The 27,255-nt window shown below is 43.0% G+C and overlaps 1 protein-coding gene across 1 annotated transcript; it reads left to right on the top strand.

Annotated features, from left to right (window-relative positions):
• Positions 1-689: 689 nt before the first annotated feature.
• Positions 690-26,186, top strand: capn3a (calpain 3a, (p94); the record flags this gene model as incomplete). The annotated part of the gene is made up of 21 exons (XM_083633546.1): positions 690-941; positions 1,439-1,508; positions 3,390-3,508; positions 5,519-5,652; positions 6,986-7,154; positions 7,713-7,796; positions 8,783-8,877; positions 9,067-9,144; positions 9,721-9,881; positions 10,487-10,656; positions 11,004-11,015; positions 11,969-12,177; positions 13,705-13,741; positions 16,673-16,750; positions 18,274-18,331; positions 19,387-19,460; positions 19,893-19,961; positions 22,669-22,747; positions 23,024-23,140; positions 23,971-24,029; positions 26,160-26,186. The coding sequence occupies 21 exons, from the start codon at positions 690-692 to the stop codon at positions 26,184-26,186; spliced, it is 2,151 nt and encodes a 716-aa protein (XP_083489672.1).
• Positions 26,187-27,255: the final 1,069 nt, after the last annotated feature.

A 27,255-nucleotide genomic window follows, 5' to 3' on the forward strand; every position in this document is an offset into this window, starting at 1 on the left:
GACGTCACATCACATAGAAACGGCTCATTTCTCTCGCTTAATCTCTCATGGCTGAGCCTGATTGGACATGCATCTCTTACACCAAATCATCCGTGCAGAATACAGTCAACAGTACACCAAACAATCCACTGATGATGTGTTATTCTCACTAGTTATAAAAATGGATGCTACTCTCCATAGCATGAGCCTGCTGTAGTTGTGCTGAGACTGCTCAATGCTGAGCTCCATTGAGACTAGGTTTAAAGGGCTTGAATGCCTTCTGCTGAGGCAGGGCATCCAGCAACCCTCTTTACATGATGTGTGGTGCGGCCCACTGGCTTTGTGTCACCCAACGGGGCACTACAGCCAGGAAAGATCATTGTCTGGTCGGCCAATGGAAACGCAACAAATAGACATTTATGTGTGTACGCATGTGTGTGTAAGTGTGTGTGTGTGTGTGTGTTTGTGTGTATGTGTGTGCATGGTAATGCAGAGGTGAATGCATGTGGAGTGAATGTGTCTTTCACACCTAGCGTTTGCACCTGCTATTTGACCAAGGCGAGTGGGACGTCACACAAACAAAGAGCCAATCAGAGATTAGCCGTTTGGATTTATGCCAGGGTTTTTAGGCTTGTAAAGCTTTAGTACCTACAAGTGGCAAAAGCCTGTTTTTTTTTTCAACAAAAAAACAAAAAATCAGCTGAGACGAAATGCCCTATACACCAGCTGGCTTTTTCTGCGACCGGCTGATCCGGGAACGGGAGAGGAGAGATGGGGAAGGGTCCGTCAACAAGCCCCTCCGCTTCAGCGGCCAGGACTTCAACACCCTGAAGCAGGAGTGCCTTCAGAAGAAGACCCTGTTTGAGGATGACACCTTCCCTGCCACTGTGGAGTCCTTGGGCTACAAGGAGCTTGGGCACAAGTCCAACAAGGTCAAGAACATCGTCTGGAAAAGGCCCAAGGTAGGAGGGGAGGTTAAGCGGGTTGGCACATACCTGCCTCTCACATGTGAGAGGTGGGACAGTTTCTTCGGTTTACGGCAACGTCAAACCTGTGCATGGAAATACCACCCCATCCTGATGAGGGATTATAACTAATATTTGAGGAGGGAAGAGTCATCTCTGACTCCTGTTCTGCGGGATTTTACCTGGAGATGCAGATGTTCAACAGACGCACATCTGGGATAAAAAAAATACTCCCACCTGGATGGAGTGGAGTCATGTTGTGGCTGCACAACCTAAAAATGTTAGAATGCCTATAAATGATTAGACAATGTCATCAGAATGCAAATGTTTTCATATTTGCTTGGTTTACTGACACTTTTACCTGGAGATGATTCACCTGGAGTGATTTTATAATGTTGGAGTTTAGCAATACACTATCATGGATGTTTTATTGATTCTCTATTTAGAGACATCTGTGTAACTCCATTCTGTGTTTATGACTGTCTTATCTGCAGGAAATCTGTGAGAATCCTCAGTTCATTGTGGGAGGAGCCAGTAGGACAGACATCTGCCAGGGAGATCTTGGTAAAAAAAAATCCTGTTATTATTTAATTTTAATAATAATATTATTATGTTCGTCAGGAGAAGTGGTGTCAACTCACATTTAAGCTTATTCAATTCGGGACATTCGGGATTTTCTTGTAATTTCAAAGTATTTTTAGGAAGAATTGTATAGTCAATGTTGGTTGATTTTAACTGAATTGAACTCCAAGGATCTAAGGATATGTATGTATATGATGTATGTGTGCTGACACGTATGTATGTGTGCTGACACGTATGTGTGCTGACACGTATGGAATGATAGAGGAAAGAAAGAAAGAAAAATCCACCCTAAAACAGAATGTTACTTTTAGGAGCACAAACATTCAAATATTTTCAGACTTCAATGTATGACAGATCATTTGAAAGCGTAAATCTGCACTTTCATAATCTATTTAAAAAAAGAAGAAGATAAATAACCTTGGCCTAGTTGTTACCCAAAACACCAGTCAGTCCCTGTGTCACATACAGAGTGAATACAGCATCACTCTACATTCATTCCACAGTCAGTCTGCGTGTGACTTGGGCCAGCAAACATCCCCCACGCACGGCCTCCCTGTATTCTGCTTACTCTTTGGGAAGGGAATCCAACCAGCAGCACTTCTCATTGTTGTCCTGTCCAAGCCACAAATAAAGGGACAAAGGTCCAGGCAGACACTGTTGCCCCACTCCCTGTTGAAAAACTGACATTGTTCCTACTAGCCCAACAGCCAACCCTGTGGCACACACCTGGACAATCAGAAAATGCACACTCAGCTCCCACAGTTGGTCTTTTCCTTCTGCAAAACAAAACATGTCCAGCAGAGAACTTGCTGTCTGTCTTTGTTCTTGTTGAAATCACAATGGTCATCCTGGTCGCTGCACTAGTGCCTCCTCTGGTCGGTTGGGGCGCCTGTTCGAGGCAGAAGGGAACTGGTAAGAATAGCGTGATCCTCCCACATGCTATGTCCTGCCGGTGAAGCTCCCCGCTGTCAGGTGAAAAGAAGCGGCCGGCAACTGCACATGTATCGGAGGAAGTATGTGTGTGTCTACGGCTCTCCCCAGATCGGCAGAGGGGGTGCATGGGGCAGCAGGTGGAATTGGCCAAGTACAATTGGGGAGAAAATGGGGGGGAATCAGGAAAGAATAATAATAATAAAAAATAAATCACAATGGTACGGTACTATAGGTAGTTTTGAAAAGGTTTTCTACTATAATCAGTTTATATCATCGGAAAGCTAGTTGTTCAGATTAGAATCGCTTATGTCTAAAGGTAGCTGAAATGACCTTTCTTGTCAAAAGTTCGTGTGACTCCATAGGTTGAGGCAATGTCTCGTCATAGACGCTGGGTTAGCTGGCTGGGGGCGTGGTCAGGGTGGGGTAAATCCTCCCGTTCTATCATTCAGCAAAGTTAGTATTTAGCTGCTAGCCCAGCTCAGGCAGACACGATCGGGGATTTAACCTCCACAGTAAACGCACATCTGAACAGACGTCTATGTAGCTGCTCTATATCCCCAAACCTGTAGTTTAGAGCCACAGCACCATCCTTTGGTGAGTCAGCCCAATGAGATATATGGCGGTTTTACCCCACTCGCGCGCCAGCCGTAGTAACATTTTGTGGGCGTTCCCACATATGCCGACTGTCTATTCATTGTATGTTTTTATGCCATTAAAAATTGGCCCACTGTTGTGGATCACTGTAATAGGCGTGTAGCATGTAGGCTCAGTCCTTCTCACAGTGACCCAGGTTCGAATCCAGCCTGCGGTCATTTGCTGCATGCCCTCCCCTCTCTCTCTCCCATCCTTCCTGTCTCTCTCTACACACTGTCCAATGAAGCAGAAATGCATGTAAAAAAAATCTTAAAACATCTCTCTCTGTCTGTCTAGGTGACTGCTGGCTGCTGGCTGCCATCGCCTGTCTCACCCTGAATGAGAAGCTTCTCTACAGAGTTGTTCCTCAGGAGCAAAGCTTCTCAGACGGCTATGGCGGCATCTTCCACTTCCAGGTCAGAGACAGTCATCTAATTCTGAAATGTTCCCACATCACCCTCATACTTATACTCATACTATTCAGTTCTTCCTTTTGCATTTTGTCCTCTTATACAGTGTTCAGGATCAAGATCAAGTTTACTTAAAGAGATGAGAGAAAATAATGTATTTTTGCGACTCCAGAAAGACGAGCAGGCTCCTCAGTGGCAGCTAATGATAATGTAATAAGATAATCTTATGGCTTAATTTGCATTTTTGTCCCATCATGCAATTCTGCCCCTCTTAGAGACACAAAACCCTGAGTGAAACACACATCTCTCAGAATCATTCCCCTGGCCGTTTGGTCATTCAGATATCTGCCTTCATTGAGGCAGCATAATAAGTGCATAATAAAGGATTTATTAACCTTGATAAGGCACTGTTCTCGCTTTAGATCTGGTACCTACAAAAAGCATAAAAAGTGCATAATAAATTGTTTATTAACCTTAATAAGGCACTATTCTCACTTTAGATCCGGTACCTGCAAAAAGCATAGTTACCTGCTAATAAGGTAATAATAAACTATTTATTAGGCTTAATGAAGTAACAAAACCATCTAGTAAAGGTGGTTATAAAGTGCTTATAAATGTCTTATAAGCTACCAATAAATATGTTTATAATGCGATTATTAACACTTATATAGTATCATTAACATAATAATAGTGTTAATAAGCAAGCACCTTATAAGAGCCTTATTACCTATTAATTAATGCTTATTAATAGAACCTTAATATAAAGCGTTACCGGACTTTGTTGGTTGCTCACATGGTTCACATTAATATAACAAGTGAAAAAAGGTGGAGCTACTTGGAGTTTTAAGGCAATATTTAATACGAAGTAATATATCTGTGTACAAGCAGTTACAAAACAGAATATATCTTCAAATTACTACGGGCAAACAAAACGCAACGCGTTTCAACCACGCAGGTCTTCCTCAGGCAGTGTTAGCTCTGAGGAAGACCTGCGTGGTTGAAACGCGTTGCGTTTTGTTTGCCCGTAGTAATTTGAAGATATATTCTGTTTTGTAACTGCTTGTACACAGATATATTACTTCGTATTAAATATTGCCTTAAAACTCCAAGTAGCTCCACCTTTTTTCACTTTGTATACTATTGCCATTTGAGCTGCTTTGGTCCATACTTTTTGTGATTTCCTCACATTAATATAACAAAACAGGAAATTTAAAAAGAAATTTAGAAAATGGGTCTTTATTTTATTTTTTATTAATTTCTTTGATAGAATATATTACATTACACTATGAAATATACACAAGGGCCCTCCATTTGGAAAAAAGAAATATATGAATCTAGAGAATATTTTATTGGCTTCCGTTTACATGTTGGAGGCGGAGTGGGGTTATATGAACAGAGTAAAAGAGAACATACTGTACTTAAAAAAATATATCATACATAACGGGATGCATTACTAACACCTTAAAACATATACTGCATATTACTAAACAAAGATAATCATGAAGGTCCATTGAGTTTGTAGAAGTTGGAGGAGGGTTGTCTCTCCCCCTCACCTCCCTGTGTGTCCTGCAGTTCTCCCCCTCACCTCCCTGTGTGTCCTGCAGTTCTCCCCCTCACCTCCCTGTGTGTCCTGCAGTTCCCCCCCTCACCTCCCTGTGTGTCCTGCAGTTCTCCCCCTCACCTCCCTGTGTGTCCTGCAGTTCCCCCCCTCACCTCCCTGTGTGTCCTGCAGTTCTCCCCCTCACCTCCCTGTGTGTCCTGCAGTTCTCCCCCTCACCTCCCTGTGTGTCCTGCAGTTCTCCCCCTCACCTCCCTGTGTGTCCTGCAGTTCTCCCCCTCACCTCCCTGTGTGTCCTGCAGTTCTCCCCCTCACCTCCCTGTGTGTCCTGCAGTTCTCCCCCTCACCTCCCTGTGTGTCCTGCAGTTCTCCCCCTCACCTCCCTGTGTGTCCTGCAGTTCTCCCCTCACCTCCCTGTGTGTCCTGCAGTCCCCCTCACCTCCCTGTGTGTCCTGCAGTTCTGGCGCTATGGCGACTGGGTGGATGTTGTCATTGACGACCGCATCCCAACCTTCAACAACCAGCTGGTCTTCACCAAGTCTGCGGAGAGGAACGAGTTCTGGAGCGCCCTGCTGGAGAAGGCCTACGCCAAGTCAGTGGATTTTAAGAAAATAAGTTTGGGGCGGGTAGTGTAGCGGCAGATTCTCTGCCTACCAACACGAGGGTCGCAGGTTCGTGCCCCCGTTTTACCTCCGGCTTGGTCGGGCGTCCATACAGGCACGATTGGCTGTGTCTACGGGTGGGAAGCCGGATTAAGGGTACGTGTCCTGCACTAGTGCCTCCTGTGGTCGGTCGGGGCGCCTGTTCAGGGCGGAAGGCAACTGGTGGGAATAGCGTGATCCTCCCACGTGCTATGTCCTGCTGGTGAAGCTCCCCACTGTCAGGCTGGCAACTGTGCATGTGCTGAAGGAAGCATGGTGCTAGTCTACAGCTATCCCCAGATCGGCAGAGGGGGTGCAGAGATCGGGCAGTAGGGGGAAGTTGACCAAGTACAATTGGGGAGAAAAATGGGGAAAAATCAGAAAATCTCCCCCATAGAAGGTAGAAGAGCTCAGAATACTGTACTGTATTTACACCAGGCAGATAACATTGCGTGATTTCTGGGTATTTACTGAATATTTACCTTTGGTTGTGTTGTTTGATGTGTGGACTCCCACTTGTGAGAACAAGGCTCAACTCCTGGATCTTTCTTAACCACAACATGATAAAACCTCCACATAATCAACTTGGATGACAATTGTGCTCTGCATATTGCACACTTTGGGGGGGGGGTAGATTTAACTTTACGAGGTTGTACCTTTGACATAATAACCATCTTTGTCTTTTTTTATTATTACTTACAATCCACACTTATTTTGTGGGCTACAGTTTTCTCTAAGCTAATAAAATAAATAAAATAATAACCATACTAACCTCCTAATAGTCAATTAGGGTTAGGCCGATATATGCGGCTGATATTGGCATTTTATTAAATGTCAGATATCGGCCAGTCATGTTGAAAAGGTTTATCTTACAGTAGTGCTGATGGAGATTGCAATCACTGTGTGTGTGTGTGTGTGTGTGTGTGTGTATGTGTGTGTCACGTGCTGGCTGCTGTGGGTAGTGCTATCACTAATCAGCCATTTTTAGTAATTTGATCAGCCATAATGACCTAATTAATATATACGGCCTTGTCACCTCTATCGGTACCGGTGCCAAATATGAGTTCTGTCAGATAAGATTAGAAAAGTCCAGTCAGAAACTCTCGTTTGATGAAACCTCCCATTCAATCGGCCTTGCACTCTTTACAGTCGGTTGCTCATGATGTTTGTGATCGAGGAATTCTATGCGTACTCTACCATTGCCCTCATTGTAATTCACATACTAAGTGCCTAAAACCCACAGTCGATGTAAGTGTACCTTCCATGCACCCCTCTCCTCTTCAGGCTGCATGGCTCCTATGAGGCCCTGAAGGGTGGGAACACCACGGAGGCCATGGAGGACTTCACCGGAGGAGTCACTGAGTTCTATGAGATGAAGGAGGCGCCCAAGGAGCTGTACAAGATCATGAAGAAAGCTCTGGAGAGAGGCTCCCTCATGGGCTGTTCCATTGATGTGAGTCAGTTATCTTGGCAGGATACAAAGAATACTGAAAGTCTCTCATTTGCTTTTCCACGGTGCGTAGTTTGCAGCGTGGCAACACATGGCAATGTCAGGTGATATGGTAGAACAGATACATGGCAATGTCAGGTGATATGGTAGAACAGATACATGGCAATGTCAGGTGATATGGTAGAACAGATACATGGCAATGTCAGGTGATATGGTAGAACAGATACTTGGACGGATACTAGTCAGTCCATGGCTGTACCTGGCAGGTGGGCACTGTGACGTATACAGGATCTGTGCTTGTTCTGTATCTTTCTGTCTGTTTCTGAATAGGGAACTTTGCAGAAACTGACTTAGGTTTATATTCTGCAAATTAAGGGTAGATCGATATATTGGTTTGACAATATAATATAATATAATATATATATATATATATATAATATAATAAACCTAAAACTAACTTAACTCTTTGTTAATATAGGTTTATCTTTAAATTAAATGTTCAGTCGGTTTCCAGTCCTTTTGATCCTGAATGTGTGCTGTTTGTGTTTGCTGTATCTCCAGTCCCTGGTTCCCGCTCGCTTTGAGACTCGCACCGTGACGGGACTTGTGAAGGGTCACGCCTACTCTGTGACTGCAGTGGAGGAGGTGAGACAGACTGCTGACTGACAACACAACAATGATACCAGATAGTGCTTCTGACTGTATGGACCTGCATAGCTGAGTAGGGCACTGAAATGGCCGAGGTTAGAGATACGATTTGGACAGTTGAGACACTGATGCTGAAAAAAAAATCGTGAAATCATGGTACCATAGGGCTTGTTGCATACAATTGTTCTCGATAATGAAGTATTTAAAGAATTTAATCACACGCAGGTATTGAAGTAAGCAGTCCAGATTTAGGAGCAGCCATCTGAGAAAATGAAATAGCTTTGTGGAAAAGCTATCACATTATTTCTGATATGTGTTCTTTACCTGTACAAAAATGGTGACCTCTACGACCTTCCTATCCCTACCTAGGGTCTCTTTTCCCTAGCCCTGTCCCCTCTCCTTGCCCACTCTCCCACCCCTCACATCCCCCTAGCCACTCCCCCTAGCCACTCCTCGAATCCCGAGTCTCTACAACATTCTTATCGCTAGCTACAGCCCCATTTCTCTAGCCCTACCCCCTCCTTTGCCCCCACCACCCACAAACCCCCTAGCCACTCCCCGTACCCACCCCTTTTCCCTAGGCCCACCACTTCCTTGACATGCCGCTACCCACTCCTTCCTATCCATAGCTACGACACATACCCCTAGCCACTCCTCCTACCCACCCCTCGAATCCAGACTCTCTACCACCTTCCTATCCCTAGCTACAGCCGATTTTCCCTAGCCCCGCCACCTCCTTTGCCCCACACCACCCACAAACCCCCTAGCCACTCCCCCTACCCACCCCAGGAATCCTGACTCTATGACCTTCCTATCTCTAGCTACTACAGCCCCTCTTCCCTAGCCCCGCCCCCTAGTCTCATGCTACAAACGGACGGACAGACACATGTCACATTATAGAAGCGGCTGCCCCGCTTAAAAAAAGTGAATATGAGTATGAATATGAGAATCTGCACTGTTTTCAACTGTGTATATTTCCACAGTGTAAACAGTCCCAGCAAAAGGACTCTAAAGTGCGCCTGGTGCGTCTCAGGAACCCATGGGGCCAGGTGGAGTGGAACGGCCCCTGGAGTGACAAGTAAGAGTTTTTTTTATCATCTTCTCTTCATTTCTTATTTTTGGTCCTGCTTTGACATTGTAGAAGCACCTAGAATTTGACAAAGGCACAATTATCACACTATCTTATTTTGATTGGTATTTATCAGAACATTTAGCTCAGATTTCTGTTAATTTATGAATATGTCATTGTTTTTCATATTTCACTCAGCTCTAAGGAGTGGACTTCCCTCTCTAAGACTGAAAAGGACAAGTTGCAGCATCAGAATGCTGAGGATGGAGAGTTCTGGTCAGTAGCATATTATTTATGGATGTGTGTCAAAAATCTATACCAAACAACACTAGTGAAATTGTGAATCAAAATCAAAGGCTTCAAAATGTTGGATTCCAACAACAGGACAGTATACTGTAGTCTCTAAATTATGGAGATTTGAGGAAATCAATTGCATTTTTTTTTTTTTTTTAAATGACACACAATGACGCACATTAATAAACATTTCTGTAAATGTGCCAGCTTGGCTAGTTTTCAACCGTAGTCCCTGGGCAGGTATGGTGGGGACAACTACAAATACAAATACATAAAATACATTAGAACAGGAATAGAAAAGCAAATGGCATATCTACTTATTTCACAGAAAATCACATAATGAGAAAGGTTTTCATTTAGAAAAAGTATTATTTCAGAACGAGCATTGAATTTCACATATAAGCTCTGGTATCAGTATAACATTCTTTCCAACAGTACAAACACACTTTTTTTATCGTCAGGAGAATCCTTAAGATCATTTTCTGCTGTTTTCTTTTAAGGAAGTAGAGGTTTTAGCCAGATACCCATCCTGTCCCTGTCTCTTCCCTGCCCGTCTAGGATGTCATTCGAGGACTTCAAGAAGAACTACACCAAGATCGAGATCTGCAACCTCACCCCCGATGCCCTGGAGCAGGACAAGATCCACAAGTGGACGGTTTCTGTGAACGAAGGCCGCTGGGTGAGAGGCTGCTCGGCCGGAGGCTGCAGGAACTACCCAGGTACCCCAGCAACGTGTCTGTCCACTCCTCTCTCTGAACTACCCAGATACCCCAGCAACCTGTCTGTCCACTCCTCTCTCTGAACTACCCAGATACCCCAGCAACCTGTCTGTCCACTCCTCTCCCTGAACCCACACAGAGGAGAGCCCTGTCTCACATAGTGACCGCATTTTTACCTTTTGGAAATCAACACACCCCAGTTAAAGATCACCAATGTTCATCATTTAGTATCTCTGTAGAATATGTAGTCTGAAAGTGCTTTTTGTCAGCTCAGGGCTTAAGTTCCCTTCTATCCATTAAAAAAATCCTGTTGAAAGAGTTTTTTGTTTGTTGTTTGATTGTTTGTTTTCGCCACTCTTCATATAAACAGTCATGCATTCATTCATTATTTATTAATTTAGAATGAATGAAGGAATTAATTATGAATGGCCATAATGGTGTTTGAAGAGTACGAGTGTCCCGTTTTTGTCCCAGTGGTGGACATCTAATTTTGGACCACCTGTGTTGAGGAATGAGGAACACAAAAGACGGGAAAAAACGTAATGTAATAATGTAACAATGTAATAATCCTGAAACAGAAAGTCACCTGTATCTCCTTCCTGCAGACACTTTCTGGACCAACCCGCAGTACCGCCTGCGCCTGTTGGAGGAGGACGACGACCCCGAGGACAACGAGGTGGCATGCACCTTCGTGGTGGCGCTGATGCAGAAGAACAGGAGGAAAGAGCGCAAGATGGGAGCCAACCTGTTCACCATCGGATTTGCCATTTATGAGGTGATGTGCTGTTACACTGCCACCGACTGGTCAGAAGTAGAAAACAGACTGACGGTTCAGTCAATCAGAGGAAACCTTCCAGCACTTGTTCATTTTCCCGTGACAAACCCCACCTCTCTCTGCACTGCAAAATAATCTCGATTTGAATGACTGTATATGAGTCCTATTCTATTCTTGAATCCTAAAATAAAAAGTAATGTGCCACTGAGTTTAGTTTAGAGTTTAGAATTTCACTTTCACACTTCTAGAAAATGCCTGAAACAAGTGAAACCACAGTGGAAACAAGTGGAGTTTTATGTGTGCTTCCATCTGACATAAATACTAATATGACCTCTGTCTGTCCATAGGTGCCAAAGGAGGTAAGGAAGGAGTAAAGGACACTCTTACAGCGGCGCATCAGTTTGCAAGTTGCTTCATACCACACACTTTCTTTTTCACACCCACATTTCCAAGTTTGATAACTGGTTCAGTTTTTTATACTACGCAATCTTGTGAATAACCCATTCTTTTGTCTTGTGTGACTGCTGTGACCATTTTCATCCATCATTTTATCGGAAATAATTCCATAGCATTTAGGGCTGGTTATTGTTTAAAAAAGTACGATACCAGTACCAGTACCACTACCTTTTAAAGTGATACCGATACCAATCCAGTACTTCATTCGATACCTTTTTTCAGTCATACTATTGAATGTTTTGGAGGCATCTCAGCACACTCTACTGCCAAGTCCGTCACATACACCGCTCGACTTCACCACCACAGACTGTATGGGACCCATACATACTATGGGTTGTAGCTGCTGCAGTAGTGGGCCAATCACACGTCGCATTAAATCGAAGAACGCTTGCGGTGATTGGCTGTGAGCAAAACCATACAAATCAGTAATTTTTTTCTAGATCTGTGCACAAAAAAGATTGAATGCAGGTGTCGTTTGACTGGAGAAGTTTCGATACTACTTGTTTGGGATATTTCGGTCTATACCTTAAAGGTATGGAGTACCAACACCCAGCCCTAATAGAGAGCCAAAGTCGACGTCACTTCCTGCTTCAGCATGCATACCAAGGGATTTTCATCCGCCATTTATTTTCCCATAGACATTTTGTAAAATGCTTATAAAAATAGTTTTGCTTGGTAAAACCAAGCGATTCAGCTATATTTACAAACAGGGAGAGACCATAGAACATTTCACTCGGACAGTACGCATGCTGAAGCAGGAAGTGATGTTGACTTTGGATCTCTGTTGCACTTCAACAACTTGCCATGGTGGTCCACTTTAGTAGGCCCACTCTTTCCCTCTCTGTCCGCCTTGTAGATGCATGGCAACAAGCAGCACATGCAGAAGGACTTCTTCCTGTTCAACTCCTCCAAGGCACGCTGCAAGTCCTACATCAACCTGCGCGAGGTAACCCAGCGCTTCCGCCTGAGCCCCGGGGAGTACGTCATCGTCCCGTCCACCTACGAGCCGCACCAGGAGGGAGAGTTCATCCTGAGAGTCTTCTCCGAAAAGAGGAACACCTCAGAGTGAGTGGGCGGCGCTGGGTTATTGGTATTGATTTGAAGGCATCAGAATGGTATTGAGAGATATCGAAACCTTGAAAATCCTAAGTTTGTAACTAGTTTATATTCTTTAGGAAATAAATTGAGCATGGTCCGATTGTATTTGGCAAATCAAGTTGCACTGTAACTGTTACACAGGAATTAGTTCAGTTCATTATTATAATGAAATGTGCATTGGTTCAATGCAAAATTTGTTCAGGTATTGAAAAAGTAACATTTCAGAAAAAGTATAAAACTTGAAGTGTTAGGATCCGCATTGAACAAGTTAAGAAAATTAGTAACGATAACCCTATTTATATGTAAATGAGCAATAATCGATTAGCCTAGTCCTTTGTGTATTAGAGATTACATTGTGGGTTTGTGTGCTTGTAATTGGGGTGGGGTTTGGTTGTTGGGGATTTGGGGGTAAAAACCACCAAGGACAAACAATTTTAACGGCGATTTGATTTGTAGAGCTGGAAGAAATCGACCCCAGTTCGAAGCTGTTATGGAATCTTTTTTAGGACAAGTGGCTACAGATTTGGGCCTGCTCCGGTAAACATTTCCTGTCAGTCTGTTAAATACTTCATACTCTCAGCTTCAAAAACATCCAACCCCCCCTGCTGCCCTGGAGGACAAGACGTCACGTAGAGCTGGACTGCACTCTGCTGGACCGGGACCAGGCTGAAAAACCGGGCTGTACATCTAGCTTTGGACAGGATGTGCACAGCAAACCGCCATCTTTCATAGGGGTTAAAAAACCATGCTTGGCTTAGAGTCTAAGCCAGATCATACCTGGGTCATTTTTGCAAATAACACAACATTAATAGTTTCAGTTTTAACCTACTTGGAGCACCAGATGGGTGGGGTTTGCCACATAGAAGGTTATCTGAATTGTCCTGATGCTGTAAACCCCAACCATCTTGTGCTCCAAGTATGTTAAAACAAACTAGAATGATCTACAAATGCATTTGGACCCAGGTGTGTCTCAGATTAGAGTTTAGGCATTAACTCTATCAATAATCCTGAAACCTAGATCTGCAGCAATGGACTTCCAAGTGTATCTTGCCATAAAGCCCCATCTAAAACAAAATGTACAAACAAGAGGAGGCCTGCTGCAAGCAAGATTGACCAAAAGAAGAAAAAACAAACTCTGAATGGAAGAAGCAACAGGTGGTACTAAACTAACATTTTATTCACAGCAGGCTAACACGGTAAGAGTTTGTGGTTTCATTTTGCCATTCAAGTCATTGATATGGGTATGGACCATAAGCCTTTAGAAATTGTGAAATAATACTTTAAATGTCATAGCTTATGATGACTGATAAAGTAAGACTTACCTTCTCAACACTGAACTCAGGATATCAAATTCATTCAAGTATCTGTTTAATATCTGATCAAAGTAAGTGATTGGCTGCTGTGGAAGGCTAAGTGGACAGGCTTCTGGTCCAGATGAGATGGTAGGTCTGTTGGTGTCACCATGTTGACTGCTGTTTGTCCGTCTCCACCCAGGGAGATAGAGAACAGGATCGAGGCCGACCATCCAGTGGTGAGTTCTCTCTCTCGACACCAGAGTTCGGATATTGTGCGGTTTTCAGTGGAGTAGCTGAATTTTCAATTGCTTCGGTTCTTTTTAACTCCTGCATCTGTGGAGGAGTTGCAATCGGTTGCAATTCAGTGGCAGCCATGTTGGCTCCACACTTGTGTCCATTGCTATGCAACTTGTTATTCTATGCCAGCTGATCTGTAGATTGTTGGGAATATTTTAAGATTTCTTTTGAGGGGCATTTATTAGTTGTAATAGTTTAGAGCTGCAACGATCGACAGAAAATTAATCACCAACTATGTTTATGCCTCCGCCAGCGATAGCCAGGCCGGAGGCATTCTGCATTGGGATTGCCCGTACGTCCGTCCGTCCGATGTTCGTTAACACGATATCTGAGGAACGCCTTGACGGAATTTTATCAAATTTGCCTCAAAACGTCGACTTGGACTCAAGGATGAACTGATTAGATTTTGGTGGTTAAAGGTCAAAGTTCAAGGTCACTGTGACCTCATGAACCCCATTTCCAAGCTCTTTAACTCAGTTAAAGAGCGTTATCTCAGGAACGCCTTGATGGAATTTCTTCCAATTTGGCTCAAACGTCGACTTGCCTGGATGAACTGATTAGATTTTGGTCATCAAAGGTCAAACGCCATTTTCACGCTTGTTAACACGATATCTCAGGAACTTGATGGAATTTCTTCGAATTTGCCTCAAATGTCCACTTGGACTCAAGGATGAACTGATTAGATTTTGGTGGTCAAAGATCAAAGTTCAAGGTCACTGTGACCTCATGACCGCTTGTTTCATGCTTGTTAATTCAATATCTCAGGAAGGCCTTGGTGGAATTTCATCAAATTTGCCTCAAATCTCCATTTTGACTCAAGGATGAAGTGATTAGATTTCGGTGGTTAAAGGTCAAAGTTCAAGGTCACTGTGACCTCATGAACCCCATTTCCAAGCTCTTTAATGCGATATCTCAGGAACGCCTTGACGGAATTTCCTCCAATTTGGCTCAAACGTCCACTTGGATTCAAGGATGAATTGATTAGATTTTGGTGGTCAAAGTTCAAGGTTACTGTGATATCACGACCGCTCGTTTCATGCTCGTTAACGTGATATTTCAGGAACGCCTTGACGGTCACGGAATTTCGACTAATATGCCTTAAACGTCCACTTGGACTCAAGGATGAACTGATTACATTTTGGTGGTCAAATGGCTTTGGTGGCTCCTGGCCGGCCTACCTGCCACCGACATCCGACCGCTTCAGCTCATTCAGAACGCTGCAGCCCGTCTGGTATTCAACCAACCCAAATTCTCTCACGTCACTCCCCTCTTCCAGGACCTCCACTGGCTTCCCATCTCGGCCCGCATCAAATTCAAGACACTGGTACTGGCCTACAGGGCTGTACACCAGTCAGCTCCCCTGTACCTGCAATCTATGGTCAGGTTCCAAACCGCTCAGCGCTCCCTTCGCTCATCCACCAGTGCAGGTCGCCTCGCCCCTCCTTCGCTACGGGGGCTCAAAAGTCGCTCATCCCGATCTCGACTCTTCTCGTCCCTGGCACCTCAATGGTGGAACGAGCTTCCACCTTCGGTCAGGACAGCTGAATCACTGCCGATCTTTCGGAAAAGACTAAAGACACACCTTTTCAGGCTCCATCTGGGCCCTTCTTGATCTAACTTCGTTCTCTCTCTTTCTAAAAAAAAAAAAAAAAAAAAAAAAACTAACCCAAACTTGTACCACTAACCTAAACTTGTACCACTGTTCCTTCAGAAGTTGTAGTTATCATAGACTGTGCTCCATAGTAGATTGCTCTATTGCTGACAAAAATGTGTTATTGTAAGCCGCTTTGGATAAAAGCGTCTGCCAAATGACGTAATGTAATGTAATGTAATGTCAAATGTCAAGGTCACTGTGACCTCTCAAATGCCATTTTCAAGCTTGGTAACGCCATATCTCATAACACCTTGACGGAATAAGTCTGGACAGACATGAATGTCGACTGCTCACTTGTTGGCGGAGGCATATATCTGCGGTGCGGTCATTCTAGTTTATAATGGATTTATCGTTTAGACTAGAGTAATTCTTAAAGGAACACTCCGCCCATTTTCAACCAGCTTTGTATCATTAGAACATCAGTAGTATATCAGAAAACTGTAAACGGTTTTGAAGTCTGTCATTTAATTTGACAGTTATTGAGTGTTAAAGTGTGGACCAGTGACATCACTGGTCCACACTAACTCAAATTAATAACTCATTAACTCAAATCAACTCTCAATAACTGTCAAACTAGATGAATGATGAATAGTTTGACAGTTATTGAGAGTTGATTTGAGTTAATGAGTTATTAATTTGAGTTAGTGTGGACCAGTGATGTCACTGGTCCACACTTTAACACTCAATAACTGTCAAATTAAATGACAGACTTCAAAACAGTTTACAGTTTTCTGATATACTACTGATGTTCTAATGATACAAAGCTGGTTGAAAATGGGCGGAGTGTTCCTTTAAGAAGAAAAAAATATCTCGTTCCAGCTTCTTAAATGTGAACATTTTCTGGTTTTGTTAGTCTTCTATGACAGTATTATATTTGGGTTGTTGACTGTTGGTCAGGACAAAAGAAGACATTTGAGGGCGTCATCTTGGGCTTTGGGGAAAAAGTGATTGACATTTTTCACCATTGTACTGATTTAATCCAGACTACCATCAGTGTCAAACATTTGTCGGGGGGGATGGATTTCAGTGGAAAAGTGTGCATGATAACTATAGTTCCCAAATATTATTAGTAATAATGCAATAAGCTAATAATCACAATAATACATAATGAGGTCAACATTATTCATAAGGATGCAGATGGTATGGGTGCCAAAAGGAGCTGATCACATGTTTTACTTGTCGTCTTCTCTTGCTCTGTGGTGGTGTACTGCCCCAGCCGGCTCCAGCCTCGGCGGGGGAAGAGAGTGAGGAGGACCAGCAGTTCCGGACGATCTTTCAGGAGATAGCTGGGGAGGTGAGAACACACGGGGTGGTGGGGGGGAGTGGGGGGTCTTATAGTGCTGGAAGGGGTTGGGTGGGCATGTCATTCTGAACACGTGGCTGTGAATCATAGGTGCTTTCATGCTGTCATGGTGGAGGGTGGGAGTAAAGTTCAGGATGGGATGAGTGTGCTTAAAGCCATAATAGCATACAGCAGTGGTTCTCAACGTGGGGTCCGAGGACCACCATGGGTCCTTGAGGGGGTTCCAGGGGGTCCCCAGCAAATTGATGAATTGATGAATTGATGAAACTCCAGCAATATTTAATTTACACGAAGTTAACACAATTAAAATGTAGAATAACTGTTTTGATCCTAGTTTCTCTGTTATCTCTCTACTTACAATACAGACAGCATTCCAGTCATGGAATTCTGGTCAAAATCGTATCTAACAATAAAAATATTCTCTGATTTGGGTCCTAGAGACAAAATCTCATCAAATGGGGGTCCATGGTTCTAATGCAGAGGTTTTCGAAGTGGGAGGCGGGCCTCCAAGCAGTTTCAGGGGAGACTCAGTGAATGGAAGTGAAAAGAATTGAAAAGAAAAGTTACATTAGTTATCAAAAGGAGACTACATAGAATAGCCTAAATGTGTGTGATTTGGTTGAAGAGATAGTTTAGTGATACGGTCGTTTTGGGGAATTTGACCGTTTTTCCCACTTTCCCATCGTCAGAAGCAAATAAATGCCTTCAGACAGACAGAGATGTATTTGGTGTAGTCTGAAAGTCAAACAGCAATATCAGGCTATCATGGCTCAATTGTTGAGTGTCTATGGGATCAAATAACATAATCATGATCCATCTAGGAATTGAGCGAGGGGGGGCATCTTTTTCCAAGCCTTGTCTGGCGGGAGGCCCACAGTCTCAGACTTTGAAAACCCCTGCTCCAATGTGTAGTAAATTAGATATGACAGCATACCATGTAACTGACAAACTGGGGTCAAATCCAGCCCAGGACATCTGTCACATGCCATCCGCCTCTCTCTCCACTGTCTCTCTCCACTTTCATCTGTCTAACAAAGGCAAAAAGATCATCTTAACAAGGAGAATGCGATGAGAAATTAGCATTTATTTTCCAATGTTGCCTTTAACTCATTTTTAAAAGTTGAAAGTAGTCAATTTAGATGTGTTCATTTTGTTATGGAGGTGAGCCTTGGTGATTTCATTATTGTGAATTCAAAGTCTGAACTGATTTCATCTCCATGTTATTAAATACGGGACAATACAAAGTTGTGACTAGAGGTTTATTGTATCTTTACAGCTTTCAACCTACGGCTGTATGACCTTCAGCTATCACTCCCTCTGAGGAAATAGTATCTTATAATAATAGTAAAGGGCTGTGTGTGTGTGTGTGTGTGTGTGTGTGTGTGTGTGTGTGTGTGTGTGTGTGTGTGTGTGTGTGTGTGTGTATGTCTTGGAAGGATATGTGTTCAGTTTCAATTAGTTTGAATTTCTTCTTCCATTCTTCCCTCTTCCCTTCTCCCCTCTCTCTCTTGCAGGAAATGGAGATCACAGCCAACGAACTGAAGAATGTCCTCAACAGAGTGGTCTCCAAACGTAAGTCCAGCCCTGCGCTAAACTGTCTTTTTATCACTATACTTGACAACACTCAGCGGTTTCACATGTCATACCGCCCTCAGTTTGAGCTGCTCTCCGTAGCAGTGCAGTTTGAGGAAGGGGAGGAGGGGGAGAGCAGAGCAGAGCAGTAATTTCACTTTATGTTATCACCTGACCTTGTAAAGAAAGTACTTAGCGTAATTGCATAAAACACAAAAGGGAGATTTAAACCACTAGAGGGAGCAACAAGCAGTAAATATCTAATTCTAGGAGATTAGTTACATGTGCACATTAATTAATATCTTTGAATCTTCTTATATCTTATATTTGTTTATATCTTGTATATTTCTCCTAACTTATTGTGTTCCTATGTATGTAACTTGTGCATCAACCACACCAAGTCCATTTCCTTGTGTGTCCAAACATACCTTGGCCAAATAAAGAATTCTATTCTATTAAAATCAGGACTTTGAACGTGACTGATGTCTTTCAGCACACACTCGTTAAAGGGGCATAAAGTCATCAATTAAGTGAACTTGAATCTATGAACAGTAGGAATTGCAACAACATTGTCTCCTCTTACAAGTTTCTGGCTTTGAAAATGCAAATGGTAACAATAAGGGTCACTAAATTAAACTAATGTGTCTCGTAATCATTTCCTAATGGTGTTCACGACACGTTAACTGGGTACATTCATTTATGCATTCATTAATATTTAGGGTTTGTTAATGGTTAGGGTTAGAGTTAATAAACATGAACTAAGGGTTGGTTAACGCTTCTTAAGAATGAACTAACTCTTAATTTAGTTACCCTTCTTGTAAAGTGTTAAGATGCAAATATATTCAAAGGGGAAGTGGGAGCATCTTGAACTTGAGCCTGAGATCTCGGCATCTGGCCAAGTAATGGAGTCAGACCTCCTGCAGATATATTATATTATTATTATGGTCATTTTAAAAACCTTACTTCTGAAAGTTATTGCCCCTCTAAATGTTCCACCTCCTCCTCCTCGTGTGTGTGTGTGTGTGTGTGTGTGTGTCTGTGTGCTCCTCCTGTAGATAAGGACCTGAACACAGAGGGCTTCAGCCTGGAGAGTTGCAGGAGCATGATTGCTCTGATGGACGTATCCTTTGTATCGAGTGCATCGGGGCGGCTGTGTTTTCTGTTAACACAACCTGCCCAGACCCACCGCAGGGTCTATGATGGACTTCCACTTGCCCTAGATCATGTTGTTTCACCACATTTACAAAGTCATATTTCACTTTGATGTGTAACATTTAGTTTTTTCAATCGATTTAGCCGGCGTGGTTTCCACCTCTATTGACGATTGCAAACAGGCAAACTTGGTCTTGAAAAGCAATGCAGAGCACATACAAAATATACAACTTTAATGTTTGAGGTATGATTCCCAAACACTCAAAAGTAAGAGAAAACTTAATTGCACAGTAAATGTTACTCTTAAGTGAAATATCACTTTTAAGCTCATACAGGAGAACTTGAAGCAGTTTTTTCTGAGTTGACTTGGACTTGTACATGTGAGTTTTGATCTTAACTGTCTGTTCAGATGGATGGGACAGGGAGACTCAATCTCCAGGAGTTCAGACATCTGTGGAACAAGATCAAACAGTGGCAGGTATGAATGCGGCTTTCCCTGTTTCTCTCTGTCCCATTTTATATTACTAGGAATCTCGCGCATGCAGACTCTGGACTGACAGACAGACAGACAGACAGACACTGCCCACCCACCTAGGCGCCATCATGCAACTGTGCGCCATACTACATCACAGTTCACAGACATGAGGTTTGGAGCACATCCATCAATGCTCTAATAATGAAAGACACCCTTTAATTACATTTAAAATTTTGCACCGTCTTCATTACTCCAAGGAGAGATTACATAAAATATATCCTGAGATATCCCCGACATGTGACAGATGCCTCTCAGCAGACGATACACTGCTACATAGTTTCATTGATTGTCCCAAAGTTCAGGCTTATTGGGTCAATGTTTTCAAATCATTATCTGAAATACTACAAATCCAGTTAGAATCAGGCCCATTTATTGTTATTCTAGGAGTGTCTGATGATACTATGAAATTGACCAACGCCCAGCAATGCTTCCTATCCTATTCATAGCTTTCAAGGGGCGTTACGTGCTGCCGGAAACGCCCACCTGGCGGTCAAAAAACTTGTTCATTCCACTGCCACCCGAGTCGACTAGTTTCTCACGCTGTGTTTGTTCAGCCGTTTGTACACACGTCTTTGCGGCCAACATTTCATCAAAGGTAAGCTCAAGTAACGTTACAATAATGATTAAAATACCCTGTTAAAGTTACTTGAGCTTACCTTTGATGAAATGTTGGCCGCAAAAACGTGTGTACTTTGATGGTAGAAAAAAAGCCATTTGCCCTCCCCAGCGACTGAACCACGTCTAATCGCACAAATTCACAACCTCCTCCTGTCTGAGTTTTCTTTCTCCGACAGGATTCTGTAAAAGCACAAGCCAGGCGTGTCTCCTCGTCGGTTAGTGCAACCGATAGCACAACAGGTATCCGGCATTTTGGGTGAACAAACACAGCGTGAGAAACTAGTCGAGGCGGCCAGCGGAATGAACAAGTTTTTTTTTGACCGCCAGGTGGGCGTTCCCGGCAGCACGTAACGCCCCTTGAAAGCTATGAATAGTCTCATCACTGCAAGGAGATTGCTTCTAATGCACTGGGAAAAAAAGGAAGCCCCTAGCACAAAGATGTGGCTTAGCGACCTTATGAACACACTCCACTTAGAAAGAATAAGGTACACTCTTAAGGACAAACTCCCATATTTTGATAAGGTGTGGTCGCCTTTAATTCAGTATCTTGCACTTGCAAAATAAAATTGGCACTTTCCTCTCAATATCAACAAAATTACCTTTTGACAGAAGAATAGGGTGGGGTCGGGGGAGAGGCAGGAATAGAACTGAGAAACTAAGTTAATGGGGAGCTTTTTCTTTTCTTTTCTCATTATTTTATTTTTTTCTTTAATGTTTTGTATCTGTATGTATGTGTACATGTTCAAATTAAAAAAAGAGCATTTCATGGTCGAACCTATATCTGTACAAATGGAATAGAATATACTGTATGTACTGTACATATAGTATATAATGTATATATTGCCATGCTCAAATAAAACAGACATCACTGATGACATCACAATTGCTCATGTGATATCACTGATAACATCACTGATGACATCACAATTGTGACTGACACCGCCACAGACACTGCCACCACAGCTACATGTAGCCATCACAATTTCTCAAGTGACATCACTGATGACATCACAATCATGACTGACACCGCCACAGACACTGCAAGACACCGCCGCCACCCCACTTATGCCTTCCCCAGCAGACCTGATGAGAATTTGCCTGACTGTGGCCAAGATTCCCCCCTCCCGACTATCTCGGGGGTGCTCGCAATTTGAGCCTCGTCGGGACCGTAAATCTGCGTAAATTATCCTGTAGTGTGTGGGGTTCAAAGACTGCTGTTGACTTCTCGGGCTCTTCCCGATTGTGAATCGGGCATATCAAACATGTTTGATATTTACAACTCAACAGGCGATGGAATCTTGAGCAGAGCGCGTCACCAACCGGAGCGGGTGGGAGTCTCACAGAAAATTGTAAAATAGCAACGTTGGGCTGCACATGACGTGTCGTGCACAGTGGTGCTGAAAAAGTCTGCAGGCTGCACTGCAGAGAGAGAGCAGAAAGGAACAGAATTGGCACCAAAAACACGGACACAGCTCTCCATACACACTCCACAACACGAGATCTCCGCCCAACACTTTTCTCCACTCCATAACGCACAAGTCTCACTGCGAAGTTGCCGATGCTTTCCGACGCACTTTTAACGAGTCCATATTTTCGCCATGTGATTCGGGGGGCAGCGGGGCTGTAATAGGCTACAATTCTCTGCTCTGAAGCCACGTTTAATCACTTGAGTTTCTGCGAGATCCCAAGTCCTCCGAGGTGACAATTTTCAGCGTAATCGTCAAGTGTGTGGGGTTGCGTCTGAATGGTAGCAATTCTCTGTGCGTTCCAAGATTGAAATGTTAGAAAATCGGTTATCTCTGTCGTGAGGTGTGTGGACTCTCAAGATTTTTATAATCTTCAAGGATTTGAAAATCTTTAGGTGTGGGGGAGACATTAGCCAAATGTAACTAAGATAGCACTAACACACTTCTCTCTTTCTCTTTCTCACTCTCATTCTCATTGGGATGTCCTGTTTTCAAAACCCGTCAAAAGGATAACTACATTTTAGTACGTCACTGTGTGCGTTGAATTCACACTTGCTCTCTTCCAGGGAATCTTTAAGCACTATAACTCAGACCAGTCCGGTAGCATCAACAGTTACGAGATGAGGAATGCTGTGAACGATGCAGGTAATAACAGCTTATATGAAGACACCAAATTCCTATGGTTTTGTTTGATATTTGAAGAAGTCCTTTGCAAAATGTTATGAATACATTTTTAGGAAGTAAAAAAAAAGAGCAATATCTCTAATAAGGTTCGACTGATTTTTGATACCAATATGTTTGACCTTTATATTGTCAACAGTAAACAGTAGGAATCATTCACAGTCTGTGCTGCAGATGACCTGAATTGATCCTCTAACTGTTCTTGTCACTGTACAGTCATGTGTCTTGTGTCCCACTCAGGCTTCCGTCTCAACAACCAGCTGTATGACATCATCACTATGCGCTATGCTAACGAGAGCATGAACATCGACTTTGACAGCTTCATCAGCTGTCTGGTGCGGCTCGAAGCCATGTTCAGTAAGTCTGGGGCCAGGAACCACACAAGCACAAACTAATAAAGGATCAGATTTGAGCTGGAGAAATCCTGTGTTACATTACTGATTACAGTTAATCTGCAATAGATTACATTGGAAAGTAACCTTCCCAGCATCAGTATTTCAGGTGGGCTGTCTCACATGTTAAAGAGCTCAGGACCTCTGGTAAAAACACACAAGATAGAATAGTTGGTTGATTTTTAATTGGTATAGTCTGTCTTTTTCTGAGTTCCTAGCTTTGATGTTTGATGAACTACTAGACCAGGCAAGCCCATTAAACTTTAAACTGATCTGACAATTCAAGCTACACCATACAAGACTTTTTTTCCAGTACTCCAGTGCAGTGGTTCCCGTGCAGTGGTTCCCAAAGTGGGATCTGAGGACCCCTCAGAGATCCTTGAGGAGGTTCCAGGGGGTCCCCAGCAAAAAGGAGAATCATTTATTTTCACTATAATACCATCAATAAGTCACACAATGACAGAATGTAAGACTATTTTGGGCATGGATTTCATAGACTTTCGGTAGGCTAATGAAACATCTAACATGGGGGACCATGGGACAAAATCTTAGTTGAACTAATTAATTAATTAATTGATTGATTAGTGTCAGTTTAGAGGTCCTTGACATGGAAAAGTTTGAGAACCGCTACTCCAGTGTTAGTCTTAATCACAAAGTGGGACTGCAACAGGGAAAACATATCCTCAATAATTGAGACCCCATAGATTTGCCCTATTTTCCCAAATGAAAGATGAAGTGGCCCCCAGTTGAGTTGCGTGGTGCAGAGCTGCAGTGTGACGTTGTGTTTGTTCACAGGAGCGTTCCAGGCCTTCGATCAGGATGGAGACGGTATGATCAGACTCAGCGTCCTGGAGGTAAGAGCTGTGAGCGGACCTCGCTCCACATCACAGGGCTGCCTGTCAGCCGTGCAGCGCCTCACTCTGGATGAAACCAGAGACTGTACAGACACATTATTTTTCTGTGGGCAGCAGATCTGCAGGCTGGTCTGGGGAGCCACCTAGTACTTCAAAGGTGCTGCTCTGATCTCCAACTCTCACAAAATCACACTGCTGCAGTGTCCCTGAACGAAGACACCTAACCACCATGCACATGCGCCAACCTGCAAGAAAAGGCTATTTTAAACAAGCTAAATAACAGGATACAACACGATAGGCAGACATTGTATTTGTAGCTCTCCTTTTGAAAATAAAGCCATACATACTGTATATACTAGGGATGGGACGATATGCTTATCTCACTATACGTGCGATGTGAGGTTCATGATTTGATACAACCATGAGGTCAGCGACAACAAAGTCTTGACTGTGCAGAACAAATCAACCATGAGGTCAGCGATAACAAAGTGTGACTGTGCAGGACAAATCTTTGCAGCGATGGCATGGGCTTGCTAGAATTTAAAAACATCATTACAAAAATGTAGTTTTGCTTGTGAAATTGTGATGGTCAACCAGAATTGGTTAAGCAGATATAATAGCAAAGAAATATAGCTAACATCGCAATTCATTTTTATGCCCCACATTTTTTAAATACGGTATATTGAATTTTGATACATCTTCCCATCCCTAATATACACAGTTTTGGAAGCATACCCAGTCCCCCCTGAAATATTTTTTGTTGGGATGCAAAGGCACCTGAAAGATGAAAGATATATACCGTATATTTAAAAAACGGCACCTGAAAGATGAAAGATATATACCGTATATAAAAAAAAAGGCACCTGAAAGATGAAAGATATATACCGTATATTTAAAAAAAGGCACCTGAAAGATGAAAGATATATATCGTATATTTAAAGAACCTGTGACGGATCGATGCCAAGAAGCAAACTAAACTAACCATCCGTGTGCTATCTTCTCCCCCTCTAAACTAACCATCTGTCTGCTATCTTCTCCCCCTCTAAACTAACCATCCATCTATCTTCTCCCCTCTAAACTAACCATCCATCTATCTTCTCCCCTCTAAACTAACCATCTATCTATCTTCTCCCCTCTAAACTAACCATCTATCTTCTCCCCTCTAAACTAACCATCTATCTTCTCCCCTCTAAACTAACCATCCATCTTCTCCCCCTCTAAACTAACCATCCATCCATCTTCTCTCCTCTAAACTAACCATCCATCCATCTTCTCTCCTCTAAACTAACCATCCATCTATCTTCTCTCCTCTAAACTAACCATCCATCTATCTTCTCTCCTCTAAACTAACCATCCATCTATCTTCTCTCCTCTAAACTAACCATCCATCTATCTTCTCTCCTCTAAACTAACCATCCATCTATCTTCTCTCCTCTAAACTAACCATCCATCTATCTTCTCTCCTCTAAACTAACCATCCATCTATCTTCTCTCCTCTAAACTAACCATCCATCTATCTTCTCTCCTCTAAACTAACCATCCATCTATCTTCTCTCCTCTAAACTAACCATCCATCTATCGTCTCTCCTCTAAACTAACCATCCATCTTCTCCCCTCTAAACTAACCATCCATCTTCTCCCCTCTAAACTAACCATCCATCTATCTTCTCCCCTCTAAACTAACCATCCATCTATCTTCTCCCCCTCTAAACTAACCATCCATCTATCTTCTCTCCTCTAAACTAACCATCCATCTATCTTCTCCCCTCTAAACTAACCATCCATCTATCTTCTCCCCTCTAAACTAACCATCCATCTATCTCTAAACTAACCATCCATCTATCTTCTCTCCTCTAAACTAACCATCCATCTATCTTCTCCACTCTAAACTAACCATCCATCTATCTTCTCCACTCTAAACTAACCATCCATCCATCTTCTCCCCTCTAAACTAACCATCCATCTATCTTCTCCACTCTAAACCATCCATCTATCTTCTCCCCTCTAAACTAACCATCCATCTATCTTCTCCCCTCTAAACTAACCATCTATCTTCTCCCCTCTAAACTAACCATCTATCTTCTCCCCTCTAAACTAACCATCCGTCTGCTATCTTCTCCCCCTCTTCAGTGGCTCCAGTTGACCATGTACACCTAGAAAAAGCCCATCTTCTCCCAGGTGAGCTGCACTCCATACGAGGACCAGAACTGCCAGCCTTTACCTCACCCACCGTTGGCTCTCATCCACCTCACCTCCACCTTCCACACCAAAACGTGCCCCGTTCAACAGCAGCTAACATTTCCTTCCCTTTCCTTGTCTTCCCAGTATCGCTGAAATATCAGTCTTGAGTCACCAGCCTTGCTTTGATAGATTTTTAACACCCTTCCCATAAGACTTTTCTCAGGCATCAAAACACCACACAACCTCTCTTTTTCTGTCATAATACCTCACAGATTCTCTCCCAGGAAGCATTTTCTGTACAGCAGCATTCCCTGTTCATCTCTTTAATATCTGCTGTAACCTCCTCTTTCCTATTTTCCCATCTCTGACATGAATCAAACTTGAGTGGTACGGGCCCTCTTCCTGCACCAGTCCAGCAAACAGTGGATAATGTGGTGCATTGTGGGAACGGATCATTCTAGCTGTTAACACACTCCTCTCAAACACCCCCCATCTCCCTGTTACTTTGCTGAATACAAACAAACCCCAACTTCCTACACCAGTCCCAACGAATACAGCGCTCTCTAGTGGACAATGGAGAAACTGGTAAACTGTGGGGGAAAGTGTAAGACTCAGGCCTTCTGTTCATCCCGGCTCCAGTCAACAGCACTCCACCCAAACCCCAAAACAGAAAACTCTTGACAACTGTACAGTCCACCACTCTTTGAGCTCTGCATGTGGATGGATGAGATTCAAGACCTGCCAAGAACACAAGAAGACGATTCTCCGCTGCAAGAACAACAAACGACAACCAAGATGCTCGAGGTTCTAACATGGAGTTGTGAATATGGCTAATGGGTTTGACTTCAGCTTTTTTGTGGTTTCTTATTAAAGCTTTGGTCAAATGAGTGTACTGCATTTTTAACCATTTTATCCAAATAAATTGTGTAGTTATAGTTATTGGTTTGACTGTGTTACCAGTAGTTTTGGCATTTAGTTGTGGTTTGTACCAATATTGTCTGCTAAAGAAAATGACTTGCTGACTGATAACACGGCCTTAAAATCC

Source organism: Poromitra crassiceps (assembly GCF_964638095.1).
Source record: "Poromitra crassiceps genome assembly, chromosome: 3".
In the NCBI taxonomy this organism is placed as follows: Eukaryota; Metazoa; Chordata; class Actinopteri; order Beryciformes; family Melamphaidae; genus Poromitra; species Poromitra crassiceps.